Below are 18,308 nucleotides of genomic sequence, written 5' to 3'. Positions count from 1 at the left end.
ACTTTGAACTGTTTTCCTATTGTATTTTGTAATATTCTTTACTATTTGCCACTTTCTGCTGCTTTGTATCATTGGGAAAGACATATTTTATCTCCCTACTAGAATTGTAATTACCTTAGGGAGTAGAGCCCTCATCTGGGGGCTCCATTATGTGAACATACTCATTTATCTGTCCATCTGTCCATTTACCTACCCCATATTTAAGCTGTTCTAGATCCCTGCTCTCATTGGAAATTGTATTCTGATGGGGATTAGACAAATGATAAACAAGTAACCAGTTCTCTTATGAATAAGAGAATTTTAGGTAGAGGTAAGTGCAAGAAAATAAAATAAGGCAATATAAGTGTGATTAACGTCACTATCCTGTTATTTTATTATCTTGTTAGATGTGTAGCATTTATGATATAAAAATGTCTGGTTTGGTTATTTTATTCTTTGAAATTAATAGCCTAGCCTTCTGATTTCCGTATGTGGCATAGATCACTTTGTTGAAATAATTTTTGGAAAGCTTAAGAATTTGCCTTAACTTTTAGCAATTACTCTTGACAATGTATATATTAACTGCTATAATGATCTTTCATTGTAGTTCTAATTCTTTCATTCTGAAATTTTGACGTTTCATTTTTATCATTGTTCACTTTATATTTTCTTTCTTTTTTCTAACAATGTTAATTTTAGTATTTCTAAATCATATGTTTCACAATCGAGGCATACATTAATGTGCCTCTGGTTGTATGTGGTCTTAGCATTGAGGAACTATGGGCTATAAAGAGGAGAAAACTCCAGTAATTTCTAAGAGGAAGTATTTTTTTAAGGGTTTGTTCTATAATGGTCTATAATTATAGACCACATCAGGTCTATAATGTGTAGACCCGATCAGATTTTCATCCTGCTCAACAAAAGTCAAGTGGTAAACTCGTCTATGACATTCTGTCTAAATGAACTACTAATGGATAAACTGTTCTTGCTGAGTTTGGTCTTTTGTTTAACTCAGTGTATGGTATCAGCTGAAAATATAGCTGTTGATTCAGTCTAGCCAAGCACCTGTCAGCAGAAAATAGCTTCTTGCCCTGAAACACTCAGGAATTCTGGTTAGTGCAGCCAGCTCGGCATTCCATTGAAGTGCAAATGTTTGAGATGTCTTCTTCACAAAATCCGTTTTTGTCCTCTTACTGACAGGCTGTGCTGGAGACTATTCGGAACCTGATGAATACTGATTGTGTGGTACCTGACTGGCTGCATGACATCATTTTAGGTTATGGGGATCCAAGTAGTGCACATTATTCCAAAATGCCCAATCAGATCGCCACCCTTGATTTCAATGATACATTTTTCTCCATTGAGCATTTAAAAACCAGCTTTCCTGGTCATAATGTTAAAGTAACTGTGGATGACCCAGCTCTACAGATACCCCCTTTCAGGTAAAGTCAAAACTGGATATACTCCTTTTAAGCTTTCTGTAGTCAGCCTGAGTTAGGCCATCAGGACTGTAGCTAAAGTAAGTTTTGAGTATCATATCTGGATTATGTTTGGGTAGTCTTTACCCTCACCATGTAATCACTGGGATAAATTTATTTCTAATTCTTTGTGTAGTAGCTATTTTAAGACCACAGTAAAAGTAGCCTCATGTCTTACAAGGGTTCAGTAAATGCTTTTTGTCTGAAGAGTACTATATAAACGCAGCTGTAGCGTTTGACTGAAGAAATATGTGCTAATTAATACACATAGCCATGTGATTTTGAACTTCCTTTTGTTTTAGGAAAAAATTCTCTTTTTTTCTTTTAACCCTGATTGCTTTTACAAATTTTAAATATTCATAATATAGTTATACTCAAAGTTAAAGGAGCTTTGGTTTAATTTGAGTAGAGAAAGAACAAAGTACCTGAAGTGCTGATTGCTTCATGAATTCCGTCATATGGATTAGTGGTGAAGCACTAAGTATACCTTGGTGGTAGCAGAGGACTTAATTACTTTCTTAGTTGCAAATTAGAATGTTTTTAATTAACTGTTATATATAAATATAATAATTCTGCATATTAAAAGCATGTATGCTTTATAACTCCCAAACCTAGTCTTCCTCTGTACTTTCCTCATCTTGTTAATGGCAAAATCATCTTGAAATCTCAGCAGTGTTTTTTTTGTTTTTTTTTTTTGTTTTTGCGATACGCGGGCCTCTCACCGATGTGGCCTCTCCCGTTGCGGAGCACAGGCTCCGGACGCGCAGGCTCAGCAGCCATGGCTCACGGGCCCAGCCGCTCCGCGGCATGTGGGATCCTCCTGGACTGGGACACAAACCCGTGTCCCCTGCATCGGCAGGCGGACTCTCAACCACTGAGCCACCAGGGAAGCCCAACACTTCAGTCTTTATAATGGCAATGTCTTTGCTCCCTCTGTCTCCTTGCTTAAACCCATTACATGCCTTACTGCTAGAGTCATTCCATTGTCTAACAGTTTAATTTTAGGGTATTCATCGACTTCCTCAGGCACCTATGGGAAGTTGCCTGCTGAGGTATCCCTGACCCCAGGCTAAGAACTTCTGCCTTAAAGGCTTGATATTCCAAAGGTGTCAGAACAAGGCTCCAGCCTTTCTCTCTAGCCCTTATTTTACTCTGTTGTATCCTACACTTCAGCAGAACTGGCTACTTCTTTCTTCCTGGAATGTCTATTGAAATTCATTTTAGATGCCACCTTTCCCATAAAGCCTTTCCTGATTAAATGAAGGACAGTGTGTAAGGCACTTTACAGTGCATGTGCCGTAAGCATATAAATTTTCTTTTGTAAACATGCTAAGTGAAAGAAGCCAGACAGAAGAAAACAAATATTGTATGATTCCATTTACATGAAATGTCCAGAATAGGACAGTATAAAGACAGACTGATTGCCAGAGGCTGGGTTTAGGTTGGAATACAGAGTGACTACTTAATTGCATGGGTTTTCCTTTGGACTGATTAAAATATTCTGGCATTAGAGAGTAGTGATGACTATACAACATTGTATAAAACCCATTGAATTGAACCTTTAAAATGGTAAATTTTATATTATGTGAATATTACCCCAATTAAAAAAATAGTTAATTATTTCCCCTAAAAAAACAAAATAAATATATAAATAAACGTTTCTTCTTTGATTCTCCTTTAATCAGATGACTTTTTTCTTAATCTAAACACCCTTAACTGCATTTTAATGCTTTTTTTTTCTGCATTTTAATGCTTTTAAATATACTTTTTTCAAAATTTATATGCAGATAGTAAGTTCCTTTAAACTATAAATGTTTCTTACTCATCTGATTATCCTCTATACAATGTCATGCACAAGATAGGTGCTTGGTAAATTGTTGTTAATTGTAGAAATGAACAAGGTTTTGGTCTTGTAGGATAACTTTTCCAGTAAGAAATGGAAAGGGGAAGAAAAGGAAAGATGCAGAGAAGGAAGATGAAGACACTGAAGAGGCAAAAACCTTAATTGTTGAACCTCATGTTATTCCTAATAGAGGTCCTTATCCTTACAACCAGCCCAAACGGTAATTTCACTATTTCTGCTAATTGTAATAATGAATAATAGTTTGCTATTTCAAGTGGATTAGTAATATTTAAAAATTTTTCTGATTTTAAAAATTATTTAGAAACTTTGTTTCTGGACCCTGTTTACTTCTCTTCTGTTAGTTTTGGCCATTTGTAGTAATATTTTTGGCCATTCTGTAGTAATATTTCAAAAAGAAACATTTTCAGGTACTATGAGAAATAAATATTAACAGTCTACCTTAACGGGAGCACAAGGTTCTTACTTCATGACCATGTGATGCATTTAGCAGCTACCCTTGTGCTTGTGTGCCATGACTAATAAAGTGGCATCGTATTTGGTGTTAGATTTGGAACTAGAATTTTGACACTCTTGTTAAGATCTGGGCTGGGCTAAACATATTGGAAAATAACTGTAGTCTTTTCTTTCCACAAAATTCATTCAGTTTTAATTGGTCTGTGGAGGGGCGGAGGTAAAGAGGGTCATTCAGAAGAGATTGGGCCAGTCATGTAGGATGTAAAGTTCTTGAGATCTGCTGTGCAACATTGTGCTTATAGTTAACAACACTGTACTGTACATTTAAAATTTGTTAAGAGGGTATATCTTATTTTATGTACTTTTTACTGCACACACACCCACAGAAAGGGCTGGATTGGGAGGAGGAAGAAATTGGGAAACAAGGGGCAAATATAGAGCCGATGTTCAGACCTCTGGTCATTGTTGTCTAAATTCTCACTAATGTCATCCATCATTATTTTTAACGAACTTCTTATCAACTCTTATTTGAAGGAATACAATTCAGTTCACTCATACACAGATAGAGGCCATCCGTGCTGGAATGCAGCCTGGGCTAACTATGGTAAGATAGTCACTGTTCTACAAGTTCTTAAATGGATTCAGACTAGAAGTGTCAGATTTTCAGCGTGTATTCTGTTTTAAGCCCAAAAACCGAACTGAATTAAGTGTTTATAAGTAATTGTGGCATCTTATGTGTATGGACGCTACTCATTTCAATGTTCATAAATAAAGTTTTGTTAGAACCTCGCTGTGGCCATTCATTTATGTATTGCCTATAGCCATTTTTGTGCCACCACAGCAGAGTTTAAATACTTGCAGCAGAGACTGTGTGGGCCACAAAGAGTAAAATGTTTACTTGCTGGCCCTGTACAGAAAAAGTCTGTTGACAGTGCTTTAGAAATGTGTTTAATTTCCAAGTATTTGAAGGTTTTTACTGATTTCTGGTCTAAGTCCATTATGGTCAGAGAACATACTTTCTATGATTTCAATTTTTTTAATTTATTAAGGTTTGTTTTATGGCCCAGGATATGATTTATTGGTGAACATTCTGTGTGCACTTGAAAAGAATGTGTGTTCTATTGTCTTGGGTGGAGTGTCCTGTTTATGTCAATGAGATCCATTTGGTTGATGCTGTTATTCAGTACTTGTCTATCCCTGCTGGTATTCCACGTACTATTGCTGTTGCTGACTGAGAGAGGAGTATTGAAGTCTCCAACTATAATTGTGAATTTGTTTCTCCTTTCAGTTCTGTCCATTTTTGCTTCATGTATTTTAAAGCTTTATGGATATGTACATACACTGTCAGGGTTGTTGTGTCTTCTTGGTGAATTGACACTTTTGTCATGTATAATGTCTGTCTTTATCACTGGTAATTTTCTTTACTCTAAAGTTTACTTTGATATTAATATAGCCACCACAGCTTTCTTTTGATTAGTGTTTACATGATATATCTTTTCCCATCAGTTTACTTCTAACCTACCTATTATATTTGAAGTGAGTTCCTTGTAGACAGCATATAGTTGCTGTGTGGTTTTTTTTCTCCATTCTGACAAGTCTCTGCTTTTAATTGGTGTGTTCAGTCCATTTACATTTAATGTACTTATTAATGTGTTTGGGTTTAGGCCTACCATTTCATTATTTGTTTTATGTTTGTTCCCTTTTTTGTGTGTTCCTGTTTCCCTTTTCCTGCCTTCTTCTGAGTTATTTGGATAGTTTTTAGTGTTTCATATATATTTATCTATTTTTTTCTTTTATTATATCTCTTGTATAGGTTTTTCTTAATGGCTGCTCTAGAGAATTACAATATACATACTTACTCTTTCACAGCCTACTTAGAATCAGTATTCTGTCTCTTAAATTGATTGGAGGATCCTTGCTTCTGTACAGGTCCCTTTACCTTCCCCTTTTATGTTGTAGTTGTCATATGTTTTACCTGTAAATACACTGAAAATACCATCAGGCAATATTAGAACTTTTTCTTGCAGACATCAAACATATTTTAAAGAACTCCAGAGGAGAAGAATAGTCTGTTATATTTACCATTTATCCTTTATTCCTGATATCTCAAGTATCCTCTGGTATCATTTCCTTTGTCTGAGGATTTCTTTTACCAGTTTTCTTTTTGTTGGGTTTTTTTTGGGGGGGGGATAGGCGGGCCTCTCACTGTTGTGGCTTCTCCCGTTGCGGAGCACGGGACGCGCAGGCTCCGGACGCGCAGGCTCAGCAGCCATGGCTCACGGGCCCAGCTGCTCCGTGGCATGTGGGATCCTCCCAGACTGGGGCACGAACCCGTGTCTCCTGCATCGGCAGGCGGACTCTCAACCGCTGCGCCACCAGCGAAGCCCCCCTTTACCAGTTTTAAGAGCAGATCAGCTAGCAATGAATTACCTTTATTTTCCTTCATATAAGAATGTCTCTAATTCATCTTCATTCTTTAAAGATATTTTCACTGGACAAAGAATATTGCATTGATAGTTTTCTCCTTTCAGCACTTTAAAATTGTTATTCCACTTCCTTTTGGCTTCCATGTTCTGATGAGAAGTCCACAGTCATTTGAAACATCTTTTTGCTATATGTAATATATCATTTTTCTCTGGTTGCTATTAAGATTTTTTTCTCTGTCTTTAGATTCCAACCATTTAATTATTATGTGTCTGGCCTTAGATTTCTTTGGGATTATTCTGTTTATGGTTAAATGAGCTTCTTGAATCTGCGATTTATGTCTTTTGCCAGATTTGGGAAATTTGCAGCCATTATTTCTTTAAATACTTTTTCTACACTGAATGCTTTTCCCCTTCTTTCTAGGATTAGAAAGATATGTTATACCTTTTAATATTGCCTCATAGATTCACAAGGCTGTGTGTATTATTTTTTTAATCTTTTTTTTTTCTGCTTGTTGTTCAGGTTGGGTGATTTCTATTGATTTGTCTTCAAGTTCACTAACTCTGTCTTGTCCATTCTGCATTGAACTTACCCAGTGAATTTTTAAATTTATTTTATCTTTCAGTTTTAAAATCTCCATTTTCTAACTATGCGATAACTTAGTAGTTTGCTATGTGTTCATCTGCTTTTTAGGTTGTGGGCCCACCAGGTACAGGAAAAACAGATGTGGCAGTCCAAATCATATCCAACATCTACCACAATTTCCCAGAGCAGAGGACTCTGATTGTTACTCATTCCAATCAGGTAAAAGAGAGAGTGTGTATGTGCGTGTGCATGCGTGCACTCCATACATGCATGTATGAAGTGGACATGCATGTATGGAGTGGGAGATGCATGAAAGCACAGTGGAGATTTCTGCTTATATGATAACCTGATTATGGGCTCACAGAGTACCAGGAAAGGCTGATGAGCATAGTGTTTGTTATTGAGTTAATCTTGGATTATCTCTGGTCATGACCAGACCATATTGAGAAAAATATAAAAACAATCTTTTATTTCGAATAGAGGCAGTCCAAATGTGGAAAAGCTGAGAAGAATATTTGGATATGTGGTAATTGCCTTTTTCTCCTATCATCCATGCTAAGCTAGACCTTTTACTTTGAGATCAAAAGCATTACCCCTTACTAGTAGTATTTTTCTACTAGTAGAATGGATATTCCTAAAAGACTAAATCCAGATCATATTAATACTGGATTAAATTTTAAATCCTTATAAAATATGCATATGAATATGTATATTACACGGAAGGACAATTTTAGGTTGCAGGTCCAATACATAAGGCATTTATAAATAGCTAAAACAAGGAAAACAAACTCCTTTCTTGTAAATAATGGATGAAAAATGGTCTTTACATCTGTATGTGTGCTGAGGTAATTATTCTGAAGCTGTCACTACCATAGAAATGAAAAAGAACAAGTGATATTAACTCTAATGTAAAATGTGACAGGCAGCTAGCTCTCAGAACATTCTGAAACATGTTATGAAACTCACATGGTAGTCTAAATCTCCAAAGGTACTTGTTTTCTCTGAATACGTATTAACAATAGTGATTTCAGTTGACCAATTCTTTAAAAAAGTTGGTCTACAGAGAAACACTGAGTTTTTAGAATGCTAAATGTTATTTACGGTTATTCATCAACTTAATCTCAGGATTTTAAAATTAATACTATCCAATTCATTCACTTATGTTTTTATTTCTTTAAAGTTTATAAGTAACTGGCCTGGTGTACTAAAATTGTGCACAAGAGAGGGTTAAGACTTTATCTTGATAAAAGAAACAAACTGTGTCAAGACTTTTTTCTTCTATTTAATAAAATTCAGTCTATAATAATGTTACCTATTTGCAGATACTTAGAATGAATAAGGAATTATTCAGTGTTGTTTAACATAATATTTTTTAGTAAATTTTGTCATAACTTGATAATGACTTTCTATAGTATCCTCTACTTATGACTGTCTTGTGTAGCACAATTATAGAGAAGGTTATTTTGCAAAAATAGCCAAAGATTTCTTTGCTCCTTTGATAATCAAACCATCCTCTTAAACGCAAGTTGTTGATATTTCACAACTGTTTTGTTTACCAGATCTTGGTTCCCATCTATAATTCTAGCAGTTCTCCAGCATCACTTTAATTCACGATGAAATCTTGCAGTTTTTTCTGAGATTGCAATGTGCTAGTATTTTTTGTCCCCTAAATCTATGTAGTTCGTGAGTTTGGATAGGAAAGGTTTGGACAGTAAGTAATGCCATGTGGTCTGATCTATTGCATCTCAAGTTTTAGATGGAAAATATCAAGAGTTTAGATAGCGTGAATTTTTTTCCTGAAGATTTATGTTTATCTCATCAGTTTCTGAGCTCTAATTGCTAGAATTTTGATAGCAAAGGATATCTGTATACCTTACGTAGCCTGGATGTTTACAAGACTGGATGCTGACCTCATGGGCGGGGTTAAACTAGTGGTAAATTGGGAGAAATATTTGAGTGGGGGCTAATTTTTAAATGTCATTTTATTAGCATATCTTTCCATGCAATGAAACTTTTGCCTTTCTGCAAAACCTTATAACTGCAGATGTTCAGATAGTAAATACTAGGATTTCAGGGAGCCCCAAATACGAACATTTCATAGGTAAATGGCTTTCATCAGAACAGTTTGCAATGAGTGCTCTGCTTCTTATTGTGTAGAGAGCTAATTTAGACTTTCAGTCTAAGATTTGAATGTTGCACTTTACCTTTCCTCTCTGTGATCCTTTTGAAGTATTCTACCCACACATCTCCTAAGAGGACTTCTCCAACCACAAAAACTTTTCAATTTTCTGCAACTCATGGAAATTCTGCTAAATAAAATGAAACTTAATGTGATTGTTAATTATTTTACTAATTTTTACTACTTGAGAGAAATATATACTGAGCCAAAGCCTTCTCTTTTCATAAATTATCAGAGATGTAATGGATAGATGGTTTTTATGATTTCCAGTTACTAATTTGACCAAGTATATGTATGTAGCAATATCAGAAATCAATAAAAATACTGTTTTGTTTAAATTATAAATGGCCTTAATATAAGATGTTTCCTTCTGTGTTTTTACTTTGATTCTTATCTGACTGGGCAATGCTCATTCGTTTCTATCCTTCTGATTGTTAGTTTTTGTTACTTTTAAAGGAGCCTACTGATTCTATAAAATTCTCCATCATTCTTTTTCTTTTTATTCTCCAGGCCCTGAACCAGTTGTTTGAGAAAATCATGGCTTTAGACATTGATGAGCGTCACCTCCTGCGTCTTGGTCATGGAGAAGAAGAGCTGGAGACGGAGAAAGATTTCAGCAGGTGAGCAAATGGGGATTAGTTTTGAAACGGTATATAAAGAATTTTAACCTTCTCCTCTTTTTCTTTAATAAAGAACAGGAAAAGAGAGCAGTAAATACTCCAACTGAATTCTGAAGGGTTCTAGTGTAACCTACTTAGGCTATCCTAATTGAACCTAAAGTCTGTTCAGGATTTCCCTCTGCTCCAGTTCTGCATGTTTATGCCATTTTTTTCCTCATACAGTTATTTCAGTGAAGAGAGTTATCTTTTCATCTTGTTTAAATTGCATATATCCATTTGCTTTCTCTTTATTGAAGTAATTTTTAATGTTGCCAAGCCCAAACTGTACAATGTTACGCAATTCCTGTTCACATTTCATCTGCACATTTAATTTGCATATATTTTAGGCACCAATTAACTGGATTCATTTAATGAAATGCAGTTGGAGATTAATGATAGTATAAGCTTTGGGGTTGTAAATACTAATTCAGGAACTTATTGCCAGTTTAGCTGGACTTTATGCTTAATATTACATATTGTAAGGTGACTAAAACTTTAGAAGTCAAATTTCTTCTGCTGTTAGTATTTTGGGTTTTTCCTCATTTCATTTATATTTAAATTCATTTTTAAAGCATAGTTTCAGTCAATAGGCATAATTAACAGCTGTACATAATAAATACAGCCTTTGACTATTGAACATTACTTTTGACTAAATCGATTATAGACATCAAAAGAGCTAAAAGAGTGTTAACTTATTATGTTGCATTTATTTTGAGTTCTTGTATTAAAGAGATCACGCAACAGTATTTCTTTTTAACCTCTTTATAGGAGTATAATTGCTTTACAGTGTTGTGTTAGTTTCCGCTGTATAACAAAGTGAATCAGCTAAATGTATACATATATCCCCATATGCCCTCCGTCTTGCGTCTCCCTCCCACCCTCCCTATCTCACCCCTCTAGGTGGTCACAAAGCACCGAGCTGATCTCCCTGTGCTATGCAGCTGCTTCCCAATAGCTATCTATTTTACGTTTGGTAGTGTATATATGTCCATGCCACTCTCTCACTTTGTCCCAGCTTACCCTTTCGCCTCCCCATATCCTCAAGTCCATTCTCTAGTAGGTCTGCATCTTTATTCCTGTCTTGCCCCTAGGTTCTTCATGACCCTTTTTTTTAGATTCCATATATATGTGTTAGCATATGGTATTTGTTTTTCTCTTTCTGACTTACTTCACTCTGTGTGACAGTCTCTAGGTCCATGCACCTCACTACAAATAACTCAGTTTCGTTCCTTTTTATGGCTGAGTAATATTCCATTGTATATGTGTGCCACATCTTCTTTATCCATTCATCTGTTGATGGACACTTAGGTTACTTCCATGTCCTGGCTATTGTAAATAATGCTGCAGTGAACATTGTGGTACTTGTCTCTTTTTGAATTATGGTTTTCTCAGGATATATGCCCAGTAGTGAGATTGCTAGGTCATATGCCAGTCCTATTTTTAGTTTTTTAGGGAACCTCCATACTGTTCTCCATAGTGGATGTATCAATTTACATTCCCACCAACAGTGCAAGAGGGTTCCCTTTTCTCCACACCCTCTCCAGCATTTATTGTTTCTAGATTTTTTGATGATGGCCATTCTGACCGGTGTGAGATGATACCTCATTGTGGTTTTGATTTGCATTTCTCTAATGATTAGTGATGTTGAGCATCCTTTCATGTGTTTGTTGGCAGTCTGTGTATCTTCTTGGGAGAAATGTCTATTTAGATCTTCTGCCTATTTTTGCATTGGGTTGTTTGTTTTCTTGATATTGAGCTGCATGAGCTGTTTGTAAAGTTTGGAGATTAATCCTTTGTCAGTTGCTTCATTTGCAAATATTTTCACCTATTCTGAGGGTTGTCTTTTCGTCTTGCTTATGGTTTCCTTTGCTGTGCAAAAGCTTTGAAGCTTCATTAGGTCCCATTTGTTTATTTTTGTTTTTATCTCCATTTCTCTAGGAGGTGGGTCAAAAAGGGTCTTGCTATGATTTATGTCATAGAGTGTTCTGCCTATGTTTTCCTCTAAGAGTTTTATAGTGTCTGGCCTTACATTTAGGTCTTTAATTCATTTTGAGTTTATTTTTGTGTATGGTGTTAGGAATTGTTCTAATTTCATGCTTTCACACGTAGCTGTCCAGTTTTCCCACCACCACTATTGAAGAGGTTGTCTTTTCTCCATTGTATATTCTTGCCTCCTTTATCAAAGATAAGGGGACCATATGTGTGTGAGTTTATCTCTGGGCTTTCTATCCTGTTCCACTGATCTATATTTCTGTTTTTGTGCCAGTACCATACTGTCTTGATTACTGTAGTTTTGTAGTATAGTCTGAAGTCAGGGAGCCTGATTCCTCCAGCTCCGTTTTTCTTTCTCAAGATTGCTTTGGCTATGAAGGGTCTTTTGTGTTTCCATATAAATTGTGAAATTTTTTGTCCTAGTTCTGTGAAAAATGCCATTGGTAGTTTGATGGGGATTGCATTGAATCTGTAGATTGCTTTGAGTAGTATAGTCATTTGCACAGTGTTGATTCTTTCAACCCAAGAACATGGTATATCTCTCCATCTGTTTGTATCATCTTTAATTTCTTTCATCAGTGTCTTATAGTTTTCTGCATGCAGGTCTTTTGTCTCCTTAGGTTGGTTTATTCCTAGGTATTTTATTCTTTTTGTTGCAATGGTAAATGGAATTGTTTCCTTAATTTCTCTTTCAGATTATTCATCATTAGTATGTAAGAAGCAAGAGATCTCTGTGCATTAATTTTGTATCCTGCTACTGTACCAAATTCATTGATTAGCTCTAGCAGTTTTCTGGTAGCATCTTTACGATTCTCTATGTATAGTATCATGTGACCTGCAAACAGTGACAGTTTTACTTCTTCTTTTCCAATTTGGATTCCTTTTATTTCTTTTTCTTCTCTGATTTCTATGGCTAAAACTTCCAAAACTATGTTAAATAATAGTCGTGAGAGTGGGCAACCTTTGGTCCTGATCTTAGTGGAAATGGTTTCAGTTTTTCACCATTGAGAATGATGTTGGCTGTGGGTTTGTCATATATGGACTTTATTATGTTGAGGTAGGTTCCCTCTCTGCCTCCTTTCTGGAGAGTTTTTATCATAAATGGGTGTTGAATTTTGTCAAAAGCCTTTTCTGCATCTACTGAGATTATCATATGGTTTTTATCCTTCAATTTGTTAATATGGTGTATCACATTGATTGATTTGTGTATATTGAAGAATCCTTGCATTCCTGGGGTAAACCCCACTTGATCATGCTGTATGATCCTTTTACTGTGCTTTTGGATTCTGTTTGCTAGTATTTTGTTGAGGACCTTTGCATCTATGTTCATCAATGGTACTGGCCTGTAGTTTTCTTTTTTTGTGAAATCTTTGTCTGGATTTGGTATCAGAGTGATGGTGGCCTCATAGAATGACATTTGGAGTGTTCCTCCCTCTGGTATATTTTGGAAGATTTTGAGAAGGATAGTTGTTAGGTCTTCTCTAAATGTTTGATAGAATTTGCCTGTGAAACCGTCTGGTCCTGGGCTTTTGTTTGTTGGAAGATTTTTAATTAGAGTTTCAATTTCATTGCTGGTGATTGGTCTGTTTATATTTTCTATTTCTTCCTGGTTCAGTCTCGGAAGGTTGTGCTTTTCTAAGAATTTGTCCATTTCTTCCAGGTTGTCCATTTTACTGGCATATAGTGGCTTGTAGTAATCTCTCATGATCCTTTATATTTCTGCAGTATCACTTGTTGCTTCTCCTTTTTCATTTCTAATTCTGTTGATTTGAGTCTTCTCCCTTTTTTTCTTGATGAATCTGGCTAATGGTTTATTAATTTTTTTTAAGCTTCCCAAAGAACCAGCTTTTAGTTTTATTGATCTTTGCTATTGTTTCCTTCATTTCTCTTTCATTTACTTCTGATCTGATCTTTATGATTTCTTTCATTCTGCTAACTTTGGGGTTTTTTTGTTCTTTCTCTGATTGCTTTAGGTGTAAGTTTAGGTTGTTTATTTGAGATGTTTCTTGTTTCTTGAGGTAGGATTGTATTGCTATAAACTTCCCTCTTAGAACTGCTTTTGCTGCATTCCATAGGCTTTGGGTCGTCATGTTTTCATTATCATTTGTTTCTAGTTATTTTTTGGTTTCCACTTCGTTTTCTTCAGTGATCTCTTGGTTATTTAGTAGTGTATTGTTTAGCCTCTATGTGTTTGTAGTTCTTACAGTTTTTTTCCTGTAATTGATATCTGGTCTCATAGCATTGTGGTCGGAAAAGATACTTGATACGATCTCAGTTTTCTTAAATTTACCAAGGCTTGATTTGTGATGCAAGATATGGTCTATACTGGAGAATGTTCCATAAACATTTGAGAAGAAAGTGTATTCTGTTGTTTTTGGATGGAATGTCCTATGAATATCAATTAAGTCCATCTTTTTTAATACATCCTTTAAACCTTGTGTTTCCTTATTTATTTTCATTTTGGATGATCTGTGCACTGGTGAAAGTGGGGTGTTAAAGTCCTCTACTTTTATTGTGTTAATGTCAATTTCCCCTTTAATTGCTGTAAGCATTTGCCTTATGTATTGAGGAGCTCCTATGTTGGGTGCATAAATATTTACAATTGTTATCTTCTTGGATTGATCCCTTGATCATTATGTCATGTCCTTCTTTGTCTCTTGTAATAGTCTTTAAAGTCTATATTTTCTGATACAAGAATTGCTACTCCAGCTTTCTTTTGATTTCCATTTGCATGGAATATCTTTTTCCATCCCCTCACTTTCAGTCTGTTTGTGTCCCTACGTCTGAAGTGGGTCTCTTGTAGACAGCATATGTACGGGTCTTGTTTTTGTATCCATTCCGCCAGTCTGTGTCTTTTGGTTGGAGCATTTAATCCATTTACATTTAAGGTAATTATTGATATGTATGTTCCTATTACCATTTTCTTAATTGTTTTGGGTTTGTTTTTGTAGGTCTTTTCCTTCTCTTGTGTTTCCTGCCTAGAGAAGTTCCTTTAGTGTTTGTTGTAAGGCTAGTTTGGCAGTGCTGAATTCTCTTGGCTTTTGCTTGTCTGTAAAAGTTTTAATTTCTCCATTGAATCTGAATGAGATCCTTGCTGGGTAGAGTAATCTTGGTTGTAGGTTTTCCCTTTCATCACTTTGAACATGTCCTGCCAGTCCCTTCTGGCTTGCAGAGTTTCTGCTGAAAGATCAGCTGTTAACCTTTATGGGGATTCCCTTGTATGTTATTTGTTGCTTTTCCCTTGCTGCTTTTAATATTTTCTTCTTTGTATTTATTTTTTGATAGTTTTATTAATATGTGTCTTGGCATGTTTCCCCTGGGATTTATCCTGTATGGGACTCTCTATGCTTCCTGGGCTTGATTGACTATTTCCTTTCCCATGTTAGGGAAATTTTCAACTATAATCTCTTCAAATATTTTCTCAGGCCCTTTCTTTTCGTCTTCTTCTTCTGGGACGCATATAATTCTAATGTTGTTGCTTTTAATGTTGTCCCAGCGGTCTCTGAGACTGTCCTCAATTCTTTTCATTCTTTCTTCTTTATTCTGCTCTATGGTAGTTATTTCCATTATTTTATCTTCCAGGTCACTTATCCCTTCTTCTGCCTGTTATTCTGCTATGGAGTCCTTCTAGAGAATTTTAAATTTTATTTATTGTGCTGTTCATTATTGTTTGTTTGCTCTTTAGTTTTTCTAGGTGCTTGTTAAACGTTTCTTGTATTTTCTCCATTCTGTTTCCAAGATTTGGGATCATCTTTACTGTCATTACTTTGAATTCTTTTTCAGGTAGACTGCCTATTACCACTTCATTTATTTGGTCTGATGGGTTTTTATCTTGCTCCTTCATCTGCTGCGTATTTCTCTGTCTTCTCATTCTGTTTATCTTACTGCGTTTGGGGTCTCCTTTTCACAGGCTGCAGTTTCATAGTTCCTGTTGTTCTTGTTTCTGCCCCTAGTGGCTGAGGTTGGTTCAGTGGCTTGTGGAGGGGTCTGGTGCCTATGGTCTGGTGGGTGGCGCTGGATTTTGTCTTTCTGGAGGGCAGGGCCGTGTCCATTTGTTGTGTTTTGGGGTCTCTGTGAACTTAGTATGATTTTAGGCAGCCTTTCTGCTAAAGGGTGGGGTTGTGTTCCTGTCTTGCTAGTTGTTTGGTATGGGGCATCCAACACTGGAGTTAGCTGGCTGTTGGGTGGAGCTCAGTCTTAGCATTGAGATGGAGATCTGTGGGAGAACTCTTGCCGATTGATATCACATGGGGCTGGGAGGCCTCTGGTGGTCCAATGTCCTGATCTCAGCTCTCCCACCTCAGAGGCTCAGGCCTGACACCAGGCTGGAGCACCAAGACCCTGTCAGCCACATGGCTCAGAATAAAAGGGAGAAAAAAAGAAAGAAAGAAGGAAAGAAAAAATATATATATATATATTTTTTAAGTTATTAAAATAAAGAAAATAATAAAATAAAAAAGAGAGCAACCAAACCAGGAAACAAATCCACTAATGATAACAAGCACTAAACACTAAACTAAGATAAACATAAAAATCAGAAACAAATCAGTCGCAGACAGCAAACCCCAAGTCTACAGTTGCTCCCAAAGTCCACCGCCACAATTTTGGGATGATTCGTTGTCTATTCAGGTATTCCGGAGAGGCAGGGTACATCAAGTTGATTGTGGGGATTTAATCTGCTGCTTTTGAGGCTTCACAGAGAAGTTTCCCTTTCTCTTTGTTTGCACAGCTCTTGGGGTTCAGCTTTAATTTTGGCCCACCTCAGCATGTAGGTTGCCCTCTGGCATCTGTTCACCACCCAGACAGGAGGGGGTTAAAGCAGTGGCTGATTAGGGGGCTCTTGCTTATTCAGGCCAGGGGGAGGGAGAGGTGTGCTAGTTACAATTGGAATATGGGGTGAGCCTGAGGCGGCAGAGGCTGGCGTGATGTTGCAACAGCCTGGGTGCGCCATGTGGTCTCCCAGGGAAGTTGTCCCTGGATCACGGGACCCTGGCAGTGGTGGGCTGCACAGGCTTCCAGGGGTTGGGAAGGGGAGGCGGGTGTGGACAGTGACCTGTGCCCGCACACAGGCTTCTTGGTGGCTGCAGGAGCAGCCTTAGCGTCTCATGCCCATCTCTGGGGTCCGCGCTGCGGCTCACGCCCGTTTCTGGAGCTTGTTTAGGTGGTGCTCTGAATCCCCTCTTCTCTCGCACCCTTGCCTTTTTTTTTTTTTTTTGCTGTACGCAGGCCTCTCACTGTTGCGGCCCCTCCCGTTGCAGAGCACAGGCTCAGCACACGCAGGCCCAGTGGCCATGGCTCACGGGCCCAGCCGCTCTGCAGCATGTGGGATCCTCCCGGACCGGGGCACGAACCCACATCCCCTGCATCAGCAGGTGGACTACCTCTTGCCATTTAGGCAGCTCCAGACTTTTTCCCGGACTCCCTCCCGGCTGTGGTGCACTAGCCCCCTTCAGGCTATGTTCACGCAGCCAACCCCAGTCGTCTCCCTGGGATCCGACTGAAGCCCGAGCCTCAGCTCCCAGCCCCCACCTACCTCGGTGGGTGAGCAGACAAGCCTCTATGGCTGGTGAGTGCCGGTCGGCACCGATCCTCTGTGCGGGAATCTCTCCGCTTTGCCCTCCGCACCCCTGTTGCTGCGCTCTCCTCTGCAGCTCCGAAGCTTCCCCCCTCCGCCACCCGCAGTCTCCGCCCGCGAAGGGGCTTCCTAGTGTGTGGAAACTTTTCCTCCTCCACAGCTCCCTCCCACTGGTGCAGGTCCCGTCCGTATTCTTTTGTCTCTGTTTTTCCTTTTTTCTTTTGGCCTACCCAGGTATGTGGGGAGTTTATTGCCTTTTGGGAGGTCTGAGGTCTTCTGCCAGCGTTCACCTGTTCTGTAGGAGTTGTTCCACCTGTAGATGTATTTTTGATGTATTTGTGGGGAGGAAGGTGATCTCCACGTCTTACTCCTCTGCCATCTTGAAGGTCCCCCTCCCAAAATATTTTAGCTTCTGAAAAGTCAGAGGGCAAGATCAACACACATTAATTTATTTAGGGCTGTAGATTCTTAATTTTGGATCAGCTTGTAATGCTTCCCTGAGTTCTTCCCATGGGTATTTCTTATTATTAAACCTAACTTACACAAGTGGGCTCAACTCTAAAATCTACCAATCCATAATTCATCGAATGTATGGGTGCTCATGGTATGCTAAATAGTGTAATTATAAGTGTGGTACAGTTCAGTTCCTGGTGTTTAAAGATATTATAATAGAAAAGCAGCAGAATTTTAAAAATGATTTCAGGTACTACCATCTTTCTCAGGAAGAACGTACTTTTTGCTTTCTGATGGGAAAGTCAAGCTCCAGATCTTGTTAATAATGTGTGTGCTTGTTTGTTCATTTATTTCATATTTCTCTCTTTGTCATAATTAAAAAGAAAAATAGTGACTATTGTTTCACAATAAAATTAATATCACTTTCCCTAAACAAAAATTTTCGTATCTAGTAAGATAGCGGAGAGGGAGTGATCACTCATAATGCTACTTCTCCCAAGCAAGTTTTTATTAGTCTCTTTTTCAATAATCATCTGTAACTATGCTATTGTTTATAATTGTGTACAGGCATACCGCAGAGACTTTGCAGGTTCAGTTCCAGACCATCGTAATCAAGTGCATATCACAATAAAGCGAGTCACGTGGATTTTTTGGCTTCCCAGTGCAT

General features: G+C 37.5%; 1 protein-coding gene across 4 annotated transcripts in view; it reads left to right on the top strand.

Annotated features, from left to right (window-relative positions):
• Window positions 1-18,308, top strand: part of AQR (aquarius intron-binding spliceosomal factor) — a 111,562-nt gene that overhangs the window by 54,055 nt on the left and 39,199 nt on the right. For 3 of the 4 annotated variants that reach the window (XM_019935244.3, XM_019935243.3, XM_019935242.3), the window contains 5 exons: window positions 1,180-1,421; window positions 3,374-3,520; window positions 4,309-4,378; window positions 6,892-7,002; window positions 9,473-9,582. In XM_019935244.3, coding sequence (XP_019790803.2) covers window positions 1,180-1,421; window positions 3,374-3,520; window positions 4,309-4,378; window positions 6,892-7,002; window positions 9,473-9,582 — 680 coding nt within the window. The remainder of the gene's footprint in view (window positions 1-1,179; window positions 1,422-3,373; window positions 3,521-4,308; window positions 4,379-6,891; window positions 7,003-9,472; window positions 9,583-18,308) is intronic. The other variant, XM_019935245.3, reaches the window with a different exon arrangement.

The sequence above is a fragment of the Tursiops truncatus genome, chromosome 2, assembly GCF_011762595.2.
Source record: "Tursiops truncatus isolate mTurTru1 chromosome 2, mTurTru1.mat.Y, whole genome shotgun sequence".
Taxonomy (NCBI): Eukaryota; Metazoa; Chordata; class Mammalia; order Artiodactyla; family Delphinidae; genus Tursiops; species Tursiops truncatus.
The sequence above is the reverse complement of the archived record's forward strand: the minus strand, read 5'-3'. Positions and strand labels throughout refer to the sequence as shown.